Here is a 17,761-nt window from a genome sequence, read left to right as displayed (position 1 = left end):
TTATATTTCTATGATTGTAACTAAGCAACATAGTTTTCGCATCGGGTAATCCCCCCTAAAATTAAAATTTTTTTTTTGTTATCTAATTTAAATTATACCCATAAAGAGATACGAAAAAACGTTAATTTAAACCAAATGTAGACATTAAGCTCCTGATCATGACTGAAGTCCTTCAAGTTCCACCGATTCCAACGGATTTTGAAACGCCAAGCCCTGTTCCACCCTGGCAGCAGAAAAACAACGAACGAGCGAAGCAGTTATGGGAAGTTTTGAGGTTGGTAGGAGAATATGACTTGGAAAGTTTCAATTTAAACATAAACAATTTATATACAATGTTTAGTAATCTTTATAAGTATAATGACAAATCAATATGCTTGGTGCAGTTTCTGATCAGTTCAGTTTCAATACAAATATGATAGCCCATATATATAAGTTACGACTCATTAAGCGATCATCACTTTCTTTTTTAACAAGTGGGCGCTCATTTTTTTATTATTATTTTTAAAAAATATACACAAAGAAACACTTTAAATTGGTAATAAGTGGAAAACAAATTACTTAAATACTGAAAATACCTTTATAAATATATAAAACACTAGTAAGAACATCTTTCCCAAATTAGGTAGGTTGTATACGCTCTTTCGTTCTGTTTACTATCGTCGGTTCTGTGGTGTAACGGTTAGCGTGCCGTCGTTTAATCTCTTTGTTTCGTTCTTACCGGGTTCGAGTCCCGCACAGTGCAATACATTTTTTTAAAGTTTTTTTTGTTAGTAAACGATTTTTTATAAAATATTGAAATACTATACCAATACACATTTTATATGTCACAAAAACAACGTTTTTTAAAAGTCCCCAGTAACTAATAATAAAAAAATGAGCGCCCACTTGTGAAAAAAGAGAGTGATGATCTGTTAATGAGTCGTATGTATATATATATATTTTTGTAACTATTTTTATCCTAAACATTTCAGTTTAAAACTAAAAACCATTTTCAAAATTTTGTTTTTTTAAACTTAACATAAAATATCTTTTGACTTCCCAGGAAATCTGTGAAATCCACCACAGACCTTGTGAAGAAATCTGACATTCGGCCGGCCGTGGTCAGTCATGGGGTTCATCATATAAGGAAGATTGGACACGATGATGCAATTGTGGATGTCACATATAACTCTGTTATGCAGGTACGGTGGGGAGTTATGTTAGTTATTTTGTGTGGTGAGGCAACGACAGTCGTTATAACACGGTGTTCTGTTTCATACACCTCATGTTCGCTTACAAGCTACCACAGAGAGAGGAGACCACATAGAGATAGCAAAAAACCTTCACCAACAGAGTTACATTTGTAGTAATTGGTAAGCTGGCGCGAAGTGTATAAAACAGAATACCCGTGTTATAACGGCTGTCATTGCCATTCCATGCGAGGATAAACAAGTATTACATTCAAGATTCAGATTAAATGAAGATATTTCCTCGCAGGAGTTTGTGACCGTTGATCATCAGTTTGTTCGTGTTTTCCACGAGGATGGACGAAGGAAAGACATCATCGATACAGGCGAGGAGATCAAGAGAATCGTCACGTGTCCGCACTCAAACCAATATGCTGCACTCAATAAAAAGGATGAGATCAAAGTTGGAAAATCTTTAACTAAATACAGATATTTTTTGTCAATATAAGTTTATTGGGTTAAGCTACTGTAATGAATTCTGTGAATCTGGCCTTTACCTAATGCTTATAAAGACTTATGAAGTGGAATAATTCTTGTAAGATAACAGTCAGGATTAAATGCAATAAAATACCTAACAAAAATAATCAAGTCTATCAAATTGTGTTCTATGTAAGGCTTTTTAGGCAAAATATATGTTATAGGCCACGATTTGTTGGGACTTGGTTTTGTCTGTTACGTATTTCATAGTACATCTTGGTTAAGTTTATAACTTGTTTTTTTAGCTTTTCACTTCTGACTTTGAATTCGTATCGACAACAAAAGCGATTCATAAAATTAATTGGTGAGTTCGGATTTTTTAATTAAGGGATTTTACCTAGCTTAGGATGACACTCATAAGATAATTGCTCCAAACCACTGCGCTAATGGGTTGTCAAAATTATCAGCCACACAAAAAATAATCACCAACAAAGTTATATACATGGTAACTCGTAAGCAGGCATGAGGTGTATGAAACAGAACTCCAATGATATAATATTTAAGATTCATTCATTTATGGTTGTGCAAATCACCCACAAACTGTTGTATCACCTGTCTCATACAGGAGATGCATATACCTACCTAATATACAACACTAACTACATAATGTATATCTCATATAATGTAAATTCCACCACAGTATGATGTATAATGAAAGCACAAACGAAGTTGTAACAGCAGGAACTTCAAACGTGATGGTGAGAATTATTAAAATTAAAATTTAAGCTCTGTATGTTCCATATAAGTGGGGTGCTATCTGGGACTTAGGCCAGAGTTGGCTTTTTGTATGTTACATATTCATTCTATATATCCTATATGGATTCTTTCTGTTTTGAAATTAGAATATTTCATGTTTAACTTGTTGAATCCATAAGAGACATTTTAAAAAAAGGCAAAACAACCAAAGTTGGCTAAAGTTAAAACAACAACATTTAGGAAAATAAAATGTGTAATTAGATTTTAAATTTGACTTCATTACAGACGTGGTGCTTCCGATACGGCAACCGATACATAATACCCCATCGTGTGGTGACGGAGGGCCTCACTTGTAAAGATGAGTTCGATAAAATAACGCTCGAAAATACGACGAGTCATTCTCAACGATGTTACGCTGTTTGTGGAACCAGTGTTGCCGTGAGTATTTGTGGGTAGTGTTGCCGTGTGTATTTGTGGCCAGTGTTGCCATGAGTATTTGTGGTCAGTGTTGCTGTGAGTATTTGTGCCCAGTGTTGCCAGGAGTATTTGTGCCCAGTGTTTCCATGAGTATTTGTGGCCAGTGTTGCCGTGAGTATTTGTGGCCAGTGTTGCTGAGGAACTAAACAAAATAACTTATGGGTATTATTTAAAAATTAACCTTAAACTTGCTGCTGTGTTAAACATCCATGCCACTCCATAAACCCAAATACGCTTCAGGTGTTCAATCTTCATAAAGCTGAATTAATTTGTTACAAACATGATCTACATGTGAGGAACATTACAAGGTATGTTGTGTAATAAGTATTGGAATGAACTTATGTGTTAATCTATACTATACTGTGGGTTTAGCAACCAAACTTTTATTCAAGTAGTTTTTACCCTTAGCGTGAGAGGTAAATGAAACAGAACACTCGTGTTATAACGACTGCCGTTTTCTGGCCATGTGAAGATAAAAATCATTCTCAATATCAACACCCACAAAGTTAAATACATAATAAATAAACACCTGGTGTATGAACCCATTACACCCCCCCCTGCTCTACTAAACAACTTACACCCCTCTACCCCCAGCATTCTATTCTTCAACCCCCTCAAATACATCGTGACTGGTTCACGGGACGGTTCAGTAAAATTATGGGACGATAACTTTGGAATACGACTTGTGTTTGTCGGCCACCATGGACCAATAAGCTCACTGAGTTTATATCCACAAGTAAGTGACTACTTTGTATGTGGTGTCTAACTACTCCAACACCCTATTGACTATTTTTCACAGTATGTAAGTATGGGTTTGTGGGCAATATGACATGCATATATATGTAGTGATTAAACTAATGTAATTTTCGGATTGCAGGGTTGGATCAATGGACTGTTATATCATCTTACCCCAACCTACTATATCTTTATCCATTTTTTTACGACTGCCATATAATAGCGCTAAATTCTGTTCTGTTTGTTATTTTAGCATAGACCAACGATATGTTAAAATTAACACACACAACATACCAACCATCTTAAATCACAGGGTCCATACATTATGTCATCATCATACGATTGCACCATTAGAGTATGGAGTTTGGAGACATGCGATGAAGTGGACCTGTAAGTTATGACATCATCATATTATGACATCATTATTATGACATCACCATAGTATGGCATTAGATCAATGCATTCCATATCTATTTTCTAAATTTAAATTTTAAAATTAGGATTTATCATGCGAATAATGTAAAGCAAATAAAAAAAGGATTTTTGTTTTTAACCACATTAAACTATAGACACATAAACATATAGATATCCATAATTAAATCCAGCTGTACATGCGCAGTATTCCACCCCACATTTTATGTTACATTCTCCGCGTTTAACAATAAGTTTCTATGTTTAACAACTATAAGTGTAACTATATTTTAATTTTGTTTAAATTCAAAACACGGCACCTGTGACCAAGTGTCTAACCACAACTTCTAACCCAGAATAAAGTTGGATGAACCAGTGATTGGATTATCCACAACACCCAACCATAGCCACCTTCATTCATTCTCATCATATGCTGTCGATCTATGGTCGATAACTCATGTTCACCAAATGTTTACTACTATTGGGTAAGTGTGATGTAATAATAGGGTTGTTATGTAATAATGGACAGTGTGATAAACAATTATTTAGTGCCAAATAAAAAGAGATCTTCTGGAGAGTGTTTCTAATCTTAAAGGATCTTTGAAAATTGTTTCTGAACCTTTTGCTAAAATTGCCAGAAGATCTCTTTTATCGGTATAATACACTCGATAGCCACAAAATTATATATATTTAAATCAGTTATGTTTGAAAAAAATATGGGGTTGTACTGAATAATTTATTACTTTTTTGAAACAAATTAATTCTGGTAAATTGTGTAGGAATTATGGCTTGAACAAGTTGGCTTAACTATGATATCCTGAACTTTAATTTGACTTTTCTCAACAGGAACTCTGTTCAAAACATTCACACAGCATCTTATAACAAGGTGAAAAAACAACTTTATTTATGTAAACGTTATCGTCATAGCACTATTACTTTCTTTCTAAAAACATCTAAAAAAATAAATGGCTTGTTGTTTGTCTGCTAGGTGTAGTGACCCCGCTTTTTTTTAATTAAATATAAATATGTTTTAAACTGTAAACATATTTAACGATTGTTGTTTTGTTTCTATGTTATGTCCTTTTTGTTTCATTTATTCTTTAATCTTTGCTTGTGCAGTTGAAGCCACAATCTCTTACTATTATTAGTAAGGATTGAGTTGGAAATAACCAACTAAACTATGTACGTCCACAGCTCGTAGATCGTGTAGTTTGTCAAAGTGAAGATGGAACCGTGCGGCTTTTATCGCCACTAAACGGCGCTGTTCTCACCACTCTAGTGCCTCCTGTGGAAGTTTTGCAATCCAACCCCAACAGCAGGGTGAACAGTGCCGCTAGTGGTCAAACCCCAGAGGACAAATTGTTACTCGACGCTGTGTATTGCTTACCAAGGGAAACAATATACGCAGCTTATCGTGGGGGAGCGATGGTGGTGGGAAGAACACATAAAAATCCTGTGACTGTTAAGCAAATATGGAAGTTCACAGAAGGTGGGTGTTGTAACAGCTTAAGTGCCAGTGGGAGGGATTAGATTCCTTTTATCAGAACTAGAGAGTTTGTGTCTGATGCTTGTAGCTGAAGGGTGTAGGGCAAGAGACTTAACAGCAACATGCTCTAACCCAGTGGTCACTAATGGGTTGTCTAAATTGTCCTCTACACAGAAAGCATTTACCCACAAAAGTACATAAATGGTAACTTTTAAGCAGGCACGGGATGTATGAAACAGAACACTCAAGTTTTATGCCTGTCATGCAATTTGCATTAATATCCCAAATAAGGCAAATAAAGATTTGTATTATTCCCAGGTTCTCAAGTAAACTGTATGAGTTTGTACGAATATATCCTCGATGTGACGGAACTTAAACAACTATGGGAGGAATCAAAGAAAGGAAATGTTGCTAGGAAGAAAAAAACTAGAATTCCAAGGTAAGATTATGATGTGCATTGTTGTAATGCAATGTTGAATGAATGTAACCTATTTATCCTCACATGGCAGTAAGTTGAAGCAATTGCTGTTAAGTTAAGTCCGGCCCTGTAGCACAGTTGGTTAACGCGCCTGCCTCTAACCCAGAGGTAATGGGTTCAAGGCTCTTAGTTGCTACCATTGTGGGTGTTGTGTCCTTGGGCAAGACACTTAACAGCAATTGCTTCAACTCAGTGGTCACTAATTGGTTGTCCAAATTGTCAGCCACACATAAAATAAAGAAAAAAACAACAACAAAAAAATAATCACCCACAAAGTTACATACATGGTAACTTGTAAGCTGGCACAAGTTGTATGAAACAGAACATCCGTGTGATAACGACCGTCTTTTTCCGGCCACCGAGGATAAAGTAAGTTACATTTATTTAATCAAGTGTCTTACTCAATGACACATGTACACCCTCAATGGTGGCGACATCGAGCCTCGAACCCATAACCTCCGATTATATTACAAGCAATATAACTACTGTGTTACATCACATACCTTATTGTTACATCATCACCAGATACGGGAACAAAACAATCTTACTTGTTGGAAGAAAAGATGGATTTATCGCGAGTCTTGATTTGGACGATGGAAACATTCTGTTTGAAACTGAAGCCCACGGTGTTAAAGGTGTCATATCTGTTCTGTCCGACGCTAGAAATGATCGGGTTATATCTGCTGGGAGAGGTAGGTGATGTCACTGTTGTGTTTATGATGTCACTTATGTATTTATAATTGCACAACTATGCCCGTGATGTTATCAGTTGTTTAATAAAAATAAAACAATAGCCATTCACCTCTTATTTTAAACTTAAGGTTTTTCAACAACTTTGTGTTTGGAAACTTTTATCTTCTCAATGTGAAAACTGTGTAAAATCAAATATTTTTCTGTTTTTATAATAATATTAAGAGCAAATAAAGAATAAGAAAGGAACAAGAAATCTTTTTAATGAACGTTGTGCTGCTGCTAATCCTCTTTTTGGCTACGTTGTTTATTTTCGCTAATGTAAAAAAAGAAGTAAATAAAACTCATACCATGTTACTTCAGACAACATCGTTAAAGTTTGGAAAATGTTCCCGAATGCAAACGAACCGTTAAGTTTGATGATGTCATTCTACTGCGCTCATACACCATGTCACATGACTATCGCAGCATCGAAACTAACGGTGGCGTTCCAACAACTTGCAACTGCTACTTATACCATTGTTATGTATGATCTCGATACCAAAGGTAAGCCTAACATGAAGTCGCCATAACTTTTGAACCAGAGGTGTCTTTGGGTAAGACACTTTAACAGCAAACCCTGATAATGTCCTGCTGTGTGCACAAAAACCTTGATCGCAAAACAAACAATTGCCATAAGATCTCTTTTAAGCTTATAATACACCTTGCGGCAACAACAATTATAAACGACTAGATCATTTTGCAGCAATATTAATAATTGGGGACTTATCTAAAGTATGCTGACTCATTGTATATATGATATGCTGACTCACCTAATAAATGCTGAATCACAGAGCGATCGGACCACAGTCCCCATGACGACCACACGGATGAGATCACGGGATTATCGGCGTGCCCGAGACTCAAGTTATTCGCATCAGCAAGCAGAGATGGAACGATCAAGGTTTGGTCGAACGGGAACGAGTTAATCAGGTGAATGGGGTATAATGGCTGATTGCCTCTATACTAGAGGATACAGAGTTCAAGGCTCAATGCCGCCACCATTGTTCGCAAGTGTGTCCAATGTTTGCTTAAGTAAGAATGAATTTGTCAGCGTTTCTGCCTTCCATCTAGAGGGGACGAGTTCGAAGCTTGTTGCTGTTTCATTGTTGTTGTATGTGTGTGAAACATGTTGTAAAAAATTACAATGTGGTAACTCGTAAGCGGGCACGAAGTGTATGAAACAACACACTCGTGCTACAACGACTGTCTTTGCCCCGCCAAGCGAGGATAAATAAGCTACGTTCTAGATTCCACGGTGTGCCACAGTTAAAGATAAATTTGTTTTCTACAGAATTCTAAAATTGAACGAGGAACCGAAAAGCATCGACTTTTGCAACCAACATGGAGATCTTATGATTGGGCTCGGTAAAAACGTACACCGGGTGGAGCACAGTAGCTACCTACCGCGGGCTTACCTGTTCAAGATGGTTTGCATGGAATTCCCCGAGCCAGTTCATGAGTCAGCGATTCCTGTCGATAAAGCACGACTTGGGGAAATGTCAAAGCATGACTCGTTAAAAGTGACAACTGCAAAGTCATCGTATATGAAGTAAGCGAATGTTAGGTTTATTTACAGGTTCATAACATTAGGGGCACCTGGGGACATATCACTCAACTTTTAATACAGGGGTGACATTTGACATTCTATCACTCCAGTTGTTAACACCCAGACTAAATTTGTTTTAACCTTAAACCAGTTTTTACCCTGCTGATAGGGGGCTATACAAAGAAGCACAGTTAAAGCTCAATAAATATAAATGTAATTGTGTTTGAGGTTTTACAAACATTTTACAAAACCTTCAAATAACTTAATACCTATTCTCTATATGTGTAACTGTATTTTACAAGTTCACCCAAGTTATTAATAAAATGACACGTTTAAAAAAACTTGTGAATCCCATAAAACTTTAGGATGGATTACGGATGGGACCCGATGACGAATGAGGAGCAAGATCAAATAACCCAGGATGAGCGGGAAAGAGCTGGAGCGTTCGCGCTTTATGCTGCAAGGGATGCAGAGCTCGAGAGGATCAGAGATGGAAGTTTAAAACCGAAGCGAGCGGATCGTCGTCCGAGTAAACGAACGGAGTCGGTTGCATTCAAGAAATATCTCGCTTTGTTTTGGGATCGACCCAAGAAAGTTAAGGTAAGTTGTAAGAGTTGTAGGTTATCATGGTATGTTAAACTTTATGTGGATCTTGGTTTTAACTGCCTACAAACATGAAACTGTGACTTAGATATGGGATAAACTGACTATTTTATGAACTATATAAATGTTGTTATTGTTACATGAATATTTCAATACTTCTTGTTTGCCACAAAGTTACATAGGTGGTAACTCGTAGACAGGTGTATAAAACAGAACAGCCGTATCATAGCGACTGTTATTGCGTCGTCATGTGGGAAATAAACAAAGTTTCATTCATTGTTACCTCACACTTTTGTACTTGTTTCACCAGATTCCTGATGTCGACGACTTCGATCCAGACCCGCCACTAGAGCGCGTTGCAAGTAATGCTTCCAATATTTAACCTTGCTTGTACTTCATAATTCTCTAAATAAATCTCTTTAGTTCTGAGATAAAAAGTTTTCAAAAATTACTCTCACAATACTTAACAATTTCAATACCTTAATATGTTGTTTCTGCACGGCATTTTGAAAGTCTAAAATGGTGCACAAAATAAATTTTGTTGAAGACCACTATCAGATAAAAACGCAACTAGTTATTTATAAACCTAATGTTACCCACAGCCCCCAAAGTTTGGGAACCTGAAACAAAGATTGGTTTCTTTCCTCCAATCAAAGCTGCCAAACCAGTGAAGCATATCCTGGATGGTGGGGTGGAGAAAGACAAGGTAAGATTGTGGTGTAAAAACAAATACCTTGATTAAACAAGTCAAAGGTCTTTGCTGCATCCTGGAGCGTAAATTTTATTAAGATGTTTATTCCCACCATTTGCAAATGTTGGGCTTCGTGGTTGTTTCATCTTTTTAAACTTCTTTCTGCCTTGAATGCCAATTAGGCTTATTTTTTGTCTTGTCCTCTTGTGCATTATGATGCCAATACCTTGGTTAAAAACACTAAGTATTCATTGATACTGCTGGCGTACATTACTTTGGAAAAATATTCTCTTAAGACATAGTATCTGCTTTGTGTGATAACTTATATTGGGGGGGAGTTTATGTTATTTCTGTTACTTCTATACAGCACCTTTAACATTTATATTATTTCTATCCAGCACCTCCACGAATCAGGTCCCGATTACGGCCACAACAAATTCATTATCAATCCATGCGGGTTCATCCCAAACTCTATCCTCATCAAACTGCTTTGGCCACAAGATGAAGTGATGAAACTACAGGAGGATGTTTGGAAACCTCCAACCTTCACTGAGGAACAAATGGAGCAGATGAGGAAAGTAGAGGAAGCTGTAAAAGAGGTGGGGGTGGAGGTTATACTTTAAGTTTTCCCTATACTTTTTATATTTTATCATTTTCATCACAGCCATTTATCACAGGAGGGTTAGGAATTAGTCCTGTATTTGTTTTTTTTTCTTAATTTTTTATCTTTTTTTATTTGAACTATTTGAAAATCAAGAGCCTTAAGTTATTCTTTAAACTTTAATGTTTTTTTCTGCCTATTTGTCACAATCTAATATACTTGACTTTAAAGGAACAGATTTAAACAGTTTTCCGATATTCTAGTTTTAGCAGCATCCAATTTTCATAAACACACGAGCCTCCCTCAAATATTTTTGAGATTACAACAGCACAGATAAGGCCATCTATTTCTATTTAGAAAAGTTCTCTACCCATTCATACCAAAAAGTTTTTGAGAGCAGAGTCAAGCTGAATAAATAAAGTTCGTTATCTACAGAATAGCAGAATACTGTAGTAATAAAGAATATTTTGAGTTTAGATGCCGAATATTTTACAGGAAGGAAAAAGAAGTGACATCATCTTAGCGCCATTGGTTTCCCAGGTTTGAGGTTGAACATTTATCTTGTGCAAAACTTTACTCCAGACAAGTAGAAAGGATTGTATTTTAACATTTACAAACCCTAAACAAAATTTAAGAATTCACAAACCACACACAAATATGTAATGTGTAATTTTTTAAAGTTCTTTCTATTTTAAACAAGAAAACCTATTAGTAACCTCTTGCTTGGAGCATCTGTCGTTTAGTGTCTTGCCCAGGAAGACATCAGCTTACAATGGTAGAAGCATTGGGCCTTGAAATCATTACCTTTGGGCTAGATAGCATAGCATCAATTTTAGTTTGGTTGTTATCCAACATTACATGCCCTAGCATGTGTTGTACATACATGAATTATGCCAACTATTTAGTCAATCACAACCATAGTGCATTTTGCTTGCTATAACAATGTGTAACTTAAGAAAACATTGATTTTTACCAATGAGCCAATTTTCACCAATTTAACAATTGATTTTTCACATTTTCTCTGCACATATGTACCTTTATTGTTGATCATCTTTCACCTTAACCTCCTTGTTCCGAATGCAGGGGATCAAAACACCTTCAGAGGATGTTGGAGAGGACGAGACGTACTTCATGGGATCGGATGAAGATTCGGAGAAGATCGGAGAAGATTTTGTGGAAGATGAGATTGTTGATCCTTCAGGTGGGTTGGAAGGGGAATAATTGATGGTTGGAGGGTGTAAAAAGTTAGTTTTTTTATTTATGGGTTGCGGGATCAGCCTCTTCCATGTGGGTAAGGTCCTACAGTGGGGCATGCCATGGGACCTAGGATATACCTAGATACCTGGAGTGCTACAACCCATTCGTGTCAAATGGCAGTTGAAACGTTAAAATATTGTTAAAGTTATTATACCAAAGAAACCAAACAGTCTATGTAACATAAAATTATGTCAAAGTTCACTGCATACATTTCTGCATGACACTAACCGTTATGACATCACAGCTGGAGTCAAAACGGTGAAAACCCATCGTCCTTTGGGAAAGATCGAGAAAAAACCTTCAGCGTTGATGCAGAAGATGCGACAAGCCATGGTGACCCCTCCCCCTCCTCCTAAGGAACCAACCCCACCTTCAACACCCCCTCCTGTTAAACAAGGTGAGGTTATTGTATTTATGGCAATATAAATGAAGGTAACTTACTTTATTCTCGCGTGGCCGGAAAACAACAGTCATTATAACACAGGTGTTCTGTTTCATACACCCCATGCCTGCTTACAAGTTATCACGTATGTAACTTATTTAACCTCGCATGGCGGGGCAACAACAGTCGTTATAACGCTGATGTTCTGTTTTATACATCTTATGTTGCTTACGAGTTACCACCTTTGTAACTTTGTGGGTGATTGTTGTTCTGTATGGAAAACCCGTTAGTCACCACTGGGTTGAAGCAGCTTAATCATAATAACAATATAAACCTCACAATAACTCTGAGGTTGAATCTGGAGCGTACAACGTACAGTGCAATAAATACCTAGGAAGCACGAGATGTTTTAAAACCCATGGTGTTACCAATGTTGTATATGAAACAATACACACAAAACGGTGTGCAACACACATGTATTAACTTGACATTGAGCATGAGGTGTATGAACACCTATGTTATAATGTTTGTCGTTTTCTGGCCATGCGAGGATAAAGTAAGTTACATTCATTCATTCGATACCTCGACACTGAGCATGGTGTGTATGAACACCCGTGTTATAACGACTGTTGTTTTCTGGCTATGCGAGGATAAAGTAAGTTACATTTATTCATTTAATAACTTGACATCGAGCATGAGGTGTACCTTAATAAACCTCATCACCACCTTTACCTTCCAACCTCCTATCCACAGAACCGAAGGTTAAAGTTCCCACCCGACCGTCCAAACCCATCGTAAAGTTCGTATCGCGACCCCCACCCCCTAAACAGCCAACCCCACCCCCTCCAACACCACCTCCACCCACCCCACCACCCCCAACACCCCCACCTTCCTATTTAACCCAATTTGAGGGACTTCCATGGTACACAAGGCACAAGGATTATATAACGCAGGTAGGTGTTGTGGGAAGTGGTAACTTCAGATGTAAATTTGTGCCTGATTGTTTTTCGGTATGACTTACACTTTGGACAACCGATTAGTAGGGGGGCGATTGCCGTTAAGGGACTTGTCTAAAGACACATACACCAACATTATGCGTGGTAAACTCCAGCATGTGTTTAATATTTTTTTTCCTCTTTTAATTATATTGAATAAATGAGGCTTTTTAAGATTTCTATTATTAAGCTTTTATAATTATTAGCCCCCTAAAGTTGTTAACATATACCAGGGCAAGAAACAGAACATCTGTGTTATAACGACTGTCGTTGCCCTGAGGATAAACTAGTTACATACGTGGGAACTTGTAAACAGGCACAAGTTGTATGAAACAAAACACCGATGTTATAACGACTATCGTTTACCCACCTAAATTTGACATAACACTATAAAAGGGGGTAAATAAGTTTTATTTATTTCTCCACAGAGAATAACTCAGCCTTACACTGCGATTCAATTCTTCAACGTCCTCTGTGACATCATAGGCATCTCTATCGACTGGGATCATCGTTGCGCAATCGCTGATGCGTTACTGTTGTTATGGCAACAAGAGGGGATAAAAGACCACCGTCACTTGGTGGCAGCACTCAGCTCAATCTTGAACGCAACTGTTCCCCCAAATCCTAAGGTTTAATGTTGTTTCTATTAACACAAGTTTCTATATCAACAAATAAGAATTAATATTAAAATACAAACAATAATTATTTCTATTTTGCTGTTTGTACAACGCATAATACATATTTTTCAAAAACTAGATTCTGATTTGTTTTGTCTAAACACCCGTGTTATAACAACTGCTGTTGCTCTGTAACTTGGATTTTTTAAAAATATTTATATTTTGTTTCTCACCAAATTTATTGGTATGTTGTTTCTTAACCAAAAAAATCAAATATTTCCCCCACCCCACCATAGGAAATATCGCAAGCATTGTTCCTGAGGTCGGCCATGAAACTTTACCAAACCGTAAACGGGGAATCCGAGGGTTTTCTCATAGAAATATTAACTCAGTATCTTGAATCGGAACAAGGACATAGAAATTTCATTAAAAATGTTCTCGTGGAACAAGGACTACAAGTAAGTTTGGGCTGAAATGTATTTCTAATATTTTGAATGCATGAATGAATGAATGTAACTTACTTTATCCTCGCGTGGCCGGAAAACGACAGTCGTTATAACACGGGTTTAACACCTCATGCCAGCTTACGAGTTACCATGTATGTTACTTTGTGGCCTGTGGGTAATTATTTTTTTAAATTTTTTTATATATTGCTGTTAATTTGGACAACCCATTAGTGACCACTGGGTTGGAGCAATTGCCGTTAAGTGTCTTGCCCAAGGACACATACGCCCACAATGGTAGCAGCGACGAGCCTTGAACCCATTACCTCTGTGCTACAGGCAGGCGCGCTAACCACTACACCACGGCGCCGGTAGCACTTCTGCTACTAGATACAATGTAATCTATACTTTTGGCTCCCCTGGTATAAACTTGATAAATCTATTTCAACTGGATGCTTTTATATTTGTCTGCCTTCTGAAAAAAATCCCAATTAAATAGCTCTATGTTTGTTTGCTAGGTGTAGCGTCCACGATTCTTTCGGCCATCTAAACATAAATATCTATTTAAGAGTAAGTTTATTTTAAGGACAACAATTTTTGCTACTGTAAGTGAAGCCATTAATATAGGTTATTACTATGATGTCATCAATGAAATATTTCCTCAGCCGATACCAAACTACATATGTTGGAGCAATTCTAATACACAGGTCTTAACCTTTCGGTCTTAACCTTAGCTCACTCAAAGGTTCTTGCCCTTATAGAATACAAACTCTACCTTATATAACCACCCACCATATTATCACAGGATCCACATTCCTTCTTGTACAAAGAGTTGGAAAGTTGGGAAGTTTGGAATCTTGATGAAACGTCATCGATGAAACCACAGTTGAGGGGGATGTGTCAAAGATGGTTTGATGACTGGAGGGCGAGGTTTAAGGTGGGTGGGGATGGTAGTGACACGAATGACACATATTTGCACATTGTGCAATCATTGTGGGCAGATGTGTCCTTGGGCAAGACACTTAACGGCAATTGCTCCAACCCAGTGGTCACTAATGGGTTGTCCAAATTATCAACCATAGATACGAACAATCACCCACACAAGCACAAGGTTAAAGATTGGTTTGGTAGTGACTCGGATGACACATGTGCACATTGTGCCACCATTGTGGGTGTAATTGCCTTTAAATGTGAACGAACATATGAATGATGAAATGAACTTGTTTTATCATTGCTTGGGCAAGAAACATCAATTGCAATGTTTTGATTGCCTTGTGGCGAGATATCATTGGGTTTGCTGGTAAGTGTCTTGCCCAAAAGACACTCAAATCACAAATGAAAAAAATTAACACAATTTAAAAATTAAAAAAAGTTTATTTTCAAACAAAGTTTCAAAAAGATCTCTTACATAAAGTTCCTTCATCACCAGAATCACTTGGACCAGACATTGGATCGACTGAGACGAGGAGATGTGAGAGCAAAGATGAGAGGAAAGAGCAAAACATCGGAGGGGAAGAGGGTCCAGTTTGAGGTGGATGCGGGAGATGCTGCCAATAGGGTCCTTACTTCAATGGAGGTTCGTGCTTATGGGAACGATGGTGTTGAAGTTGTTTTTAAGTGTATATGTTGGTGGTGTAGAAGAAGTATTCCGATGTATTTGTTGTTGTAATCCTTAAGGAGGTCAAACATTTTATCTTGCCATATGTCAAGATATCATCTGGGTTTGCGGTGTTTTGCTCAAGAACTTATACGCCCCAGTGTTTATTTATGATATATATGCATCTTCTATTATATATAAGTGATGTCCTACAGTGTGGCACGCTATAAGACCTAAGAATTAAGCCAGAGTTGTCCCATTACCCCAACATTGTATATGCACATTCTATTCTATATGGGTGAGGTCCTACAGCTAGGCACATCATGGAACCTGGGACTTAAACCAAAGTTGCTTCACCCCCCCTTTTCACACCATAATATAATTAAAAAAATAAAGAATTATTGTCTCACCGTATTGCTGCCCACTTAGGTTTTGAATTACTTCTGCGAGATGATGTTGGAGGATGAATTGGAACGAGTTCGACTCGCCAACATGAAACCAGAACCAACCAAGAACACGGTGCTTGTGTTGCCGAAGCTGCAGGGACAACAGGTTAGTATGGATACTGTTTGGGGCGGGGAACGTTTATCTTTGTGGTGGGGCAATTATAGTCATTATAACATGGATGTCATGTGTCATGCACCTTGTGCTCGCTTCCGAGTTACCACGTATGTAACTCATTTATCCTCACACGGAGGGGCAACGACAGCGTTATAAGGCTGATGTTCTGTTTTATACATCTTATGTTGCTTACGAGTTACCACCTTTGTAACTTTGTGGGTGATTGTTGTTCTGTATGAAAAACCCGTTAGTCACCACTGGCTTGAAGCAGCTTAATCATAATAACAATATAAACCTCACAATAACTCGTTACAAAGGCGATTGTCCGCCTTGGAGAGATGCACACAGCTCGTAGAGTTCGCCACCGGAGGGAGCTAGCAGCCGAGTTTAAAGTCAACCCGTTAAACCGACCTTACCCCGACCTGATGGCTGCATTCACCAACAAACTGACATTCCCGATTCATTCACATCATGTCAATCCATTCCCTTGTAATGTGGACAAGTAAGTTTGTGATGTCATAAGTAAGCATATGTGTACCTTATTTATGAGTAATATCTGGTGCTACGAAGTCCAACCGCTTGTAGTAATAGAGAAATATATTCCGCCTAAATGACATCATCAGTCTCTGCAAAAGCGTATGAAAATACAGAAAAGTGATACAGAAAAATAATAGGGTCAGATTTGCGGAATTTATTACAAGTTACTTTATTTATGCTTTGATTTGTAAACAGCTCTTATGTCATTTATTTGGGTTGAATGAATGAATGTAACTTACTTTATCCTCGCGTGGCCGGAAAACGACAGTCGTTATTACACGGGTTTAACACCTCGTGCCAGCTTACGAGTTACCTTGTATGTTACTTTGTGGGTGATTATTTTTTGGGGGGATTTTTTTTATTTTTTTTAAGCATGGCTGATAATTTAGACAGCCCATTAGTGACCACTGGGTTGGAGCAGTTGCCGTTAAGTGTTTTGCCCAAGGACACATACGCCTACAATGGTAGCAGCATCGAGCCTTGAACCCATTACCTCTGGGTTACAGGAAGGCGCGCTAACCACTATGCCACGACGCGGGTTCTGAGATTTTGACATAGATGTCACAAGATATGTTTATAAAATTGAAATAGAAAAATACATTTTAATGTCCTTAAATAAATAAATAACGTTGTGAATATATATTAATAACATAGTTTACAGAATTCCCTTTTTGGTTAAATGTTTCAACCAGAAGAGAATTAATATTTGTGAGAGATTTTTAATTCAGATTGAAATAATCTCCATGTTATTTGCATTAAATTCAATACTGCGTTTAATTGAGTTTTTGTAACCATATAAAAGACATAAACATTTTAACAATAAAACCAGATTATTAAAACATTCCAGCTGTTATTACAGATTCCAAGAACGACTGTTATTTTACTGATAAATCCTTTCTCATTGTTGTTTTAATTATTTTCATCCTTATTACTGGGTGCCAAGATATAAATTAAACTTATTTTATGATTAAAACAACTTATTTATCCTCCAGATATGACGCTACAGAATACCAGCCAATTCTACTCACCCTAAAGTCACCCGCTCAAAAATATTTCATTCCAGAACGTTCCTTTGTTCATCTTGAGTGATTGTTTTGTAATAAACCTGGTTGTTTTAGAATAAAAAGGATTGTGAGTTGGTTAAACAGCGACTATGACATCACAGCAGATTATAACATAACATTACATCACAGAATAATATAGATACCAAAAT

At 37.2% G+C, this 17,761-nt stretch overlaps 1 protein-coding gene and 1 long non-coding RNA gene across 3 annotated transcripts; one reads left to right on the top strand and one right to left on the bottom strand.

The window, feature by feature from the left end:
- The first annotated feature begins 69 nt into the window (after positions 1-69).
- LOC149727602 (WD repeat-containing protein 97-like) lies at positions 70-17,693 on the top strand. 2 transcript variants are annotated; one of them, XM_089888514.1, is made up of 32 exons: positions 70-274; positions 1,043-1,181; positions 1,477-1,629; positions 1,949-2,007; positions 2,344-2,401; positions 2,685-2,837; positions 3,117-3,184; positions 3,471-3,612; positions 3,925-4,001; positions 4,379-4,507; positions 4,869-4,908; positions 5,217-5,511; positions 5,827-5,947; positions 6,512-6,678; positions 7,040-7,222; positions 7,510-7,648; positions 8,010-8,267; positions 8,630-8,864; positions 9,178-9,229; positions 9,470-9,573; positions 9,957-10,157; positions 10,655-10,699; positions 11,243-11,360; positions 11,661-11,813; positions 12,552-12,751; positions 13,222-13,422; positions 13,707-13,868; positions 14,659-14,790; positions 15,283-15,429; positions 15,880-16,002; positions 16,329-16,513; positions 17,541-17,693. In XM_089888514.1, exons 1-32 carry the CDS (start codon positions 159-161, stop codon positions 17,635-17,637), a joined length of 4,452 nt encoding a protein of 1,483 aa, XP_089744640.1. In that variant the 5' UTR covers positions 70-158; the 3' UTR covers positions 17,638-17,693. The 2 variants fall into 2 exon arrangements, with proteins under 2 accessions (XP_089744640.1, XP_089744639.1); XM_089888513.1 differs by lacking the exon at positions 10,655-10,699.
- On the bottom strand, positions 6,983-11,779 carry LOC149727603 (uncharacterized). Its single transcript, XR_016386037.1, has 2 exons — positions 11,645-11,779; positions 6,983-11,354 (listed from the first exon to the last, which is right to left on the bottom strand). It is a non-coding gene; the product is annotated as an uncharacterized LOC149727603 (long non-coding RNA).
- Positions 17,694-17,761: the final 68 nt, after the last annotated feature.

This window comes from Ciona robusta, chromosome 11, assembly GCF_009617815.1.
Source record: "Ciona robusta chromosome 11, ASM961781v2".
Taxonomy (NCBI): domain Eukaryota; kingdom Metazoa; phylum Chordata; class Ascidiacea; order Phlebobranchia; family Cionidae; genus Ciona; species Ciona robusta.
This window is presented reverse-complemented; position numbering and strand designations above follow the sequence as displayed.

What these genes read in the sequence shown, in the direction of transcription:
- LOC149727602 (XM_089888514.1), top strand. Translation starts at nt 159, where the DNA reads ATGACTGAAGTCCTTCAAGTTCCACCGATTCCAACGGATTTTGAAACG. An exon ending in ATAAAAAGGATGAGATCAAA is followed by an intron (nt 1,630 to 1,948) that starts GTTGGAAAATCT and finishes TTGTTTTTTTAG; the next exon opens with CTTTTCACTTCTGACTTTGA. An exon ending in ACTGGAGGGCGAGGTTTAAG is followed by an intron (nt 14,791 to 15,282) that starts GTGGGTGGGGAT and finishes CTTCATCACCAG; the next exon opens with AATCACTTGGACCAGACATT.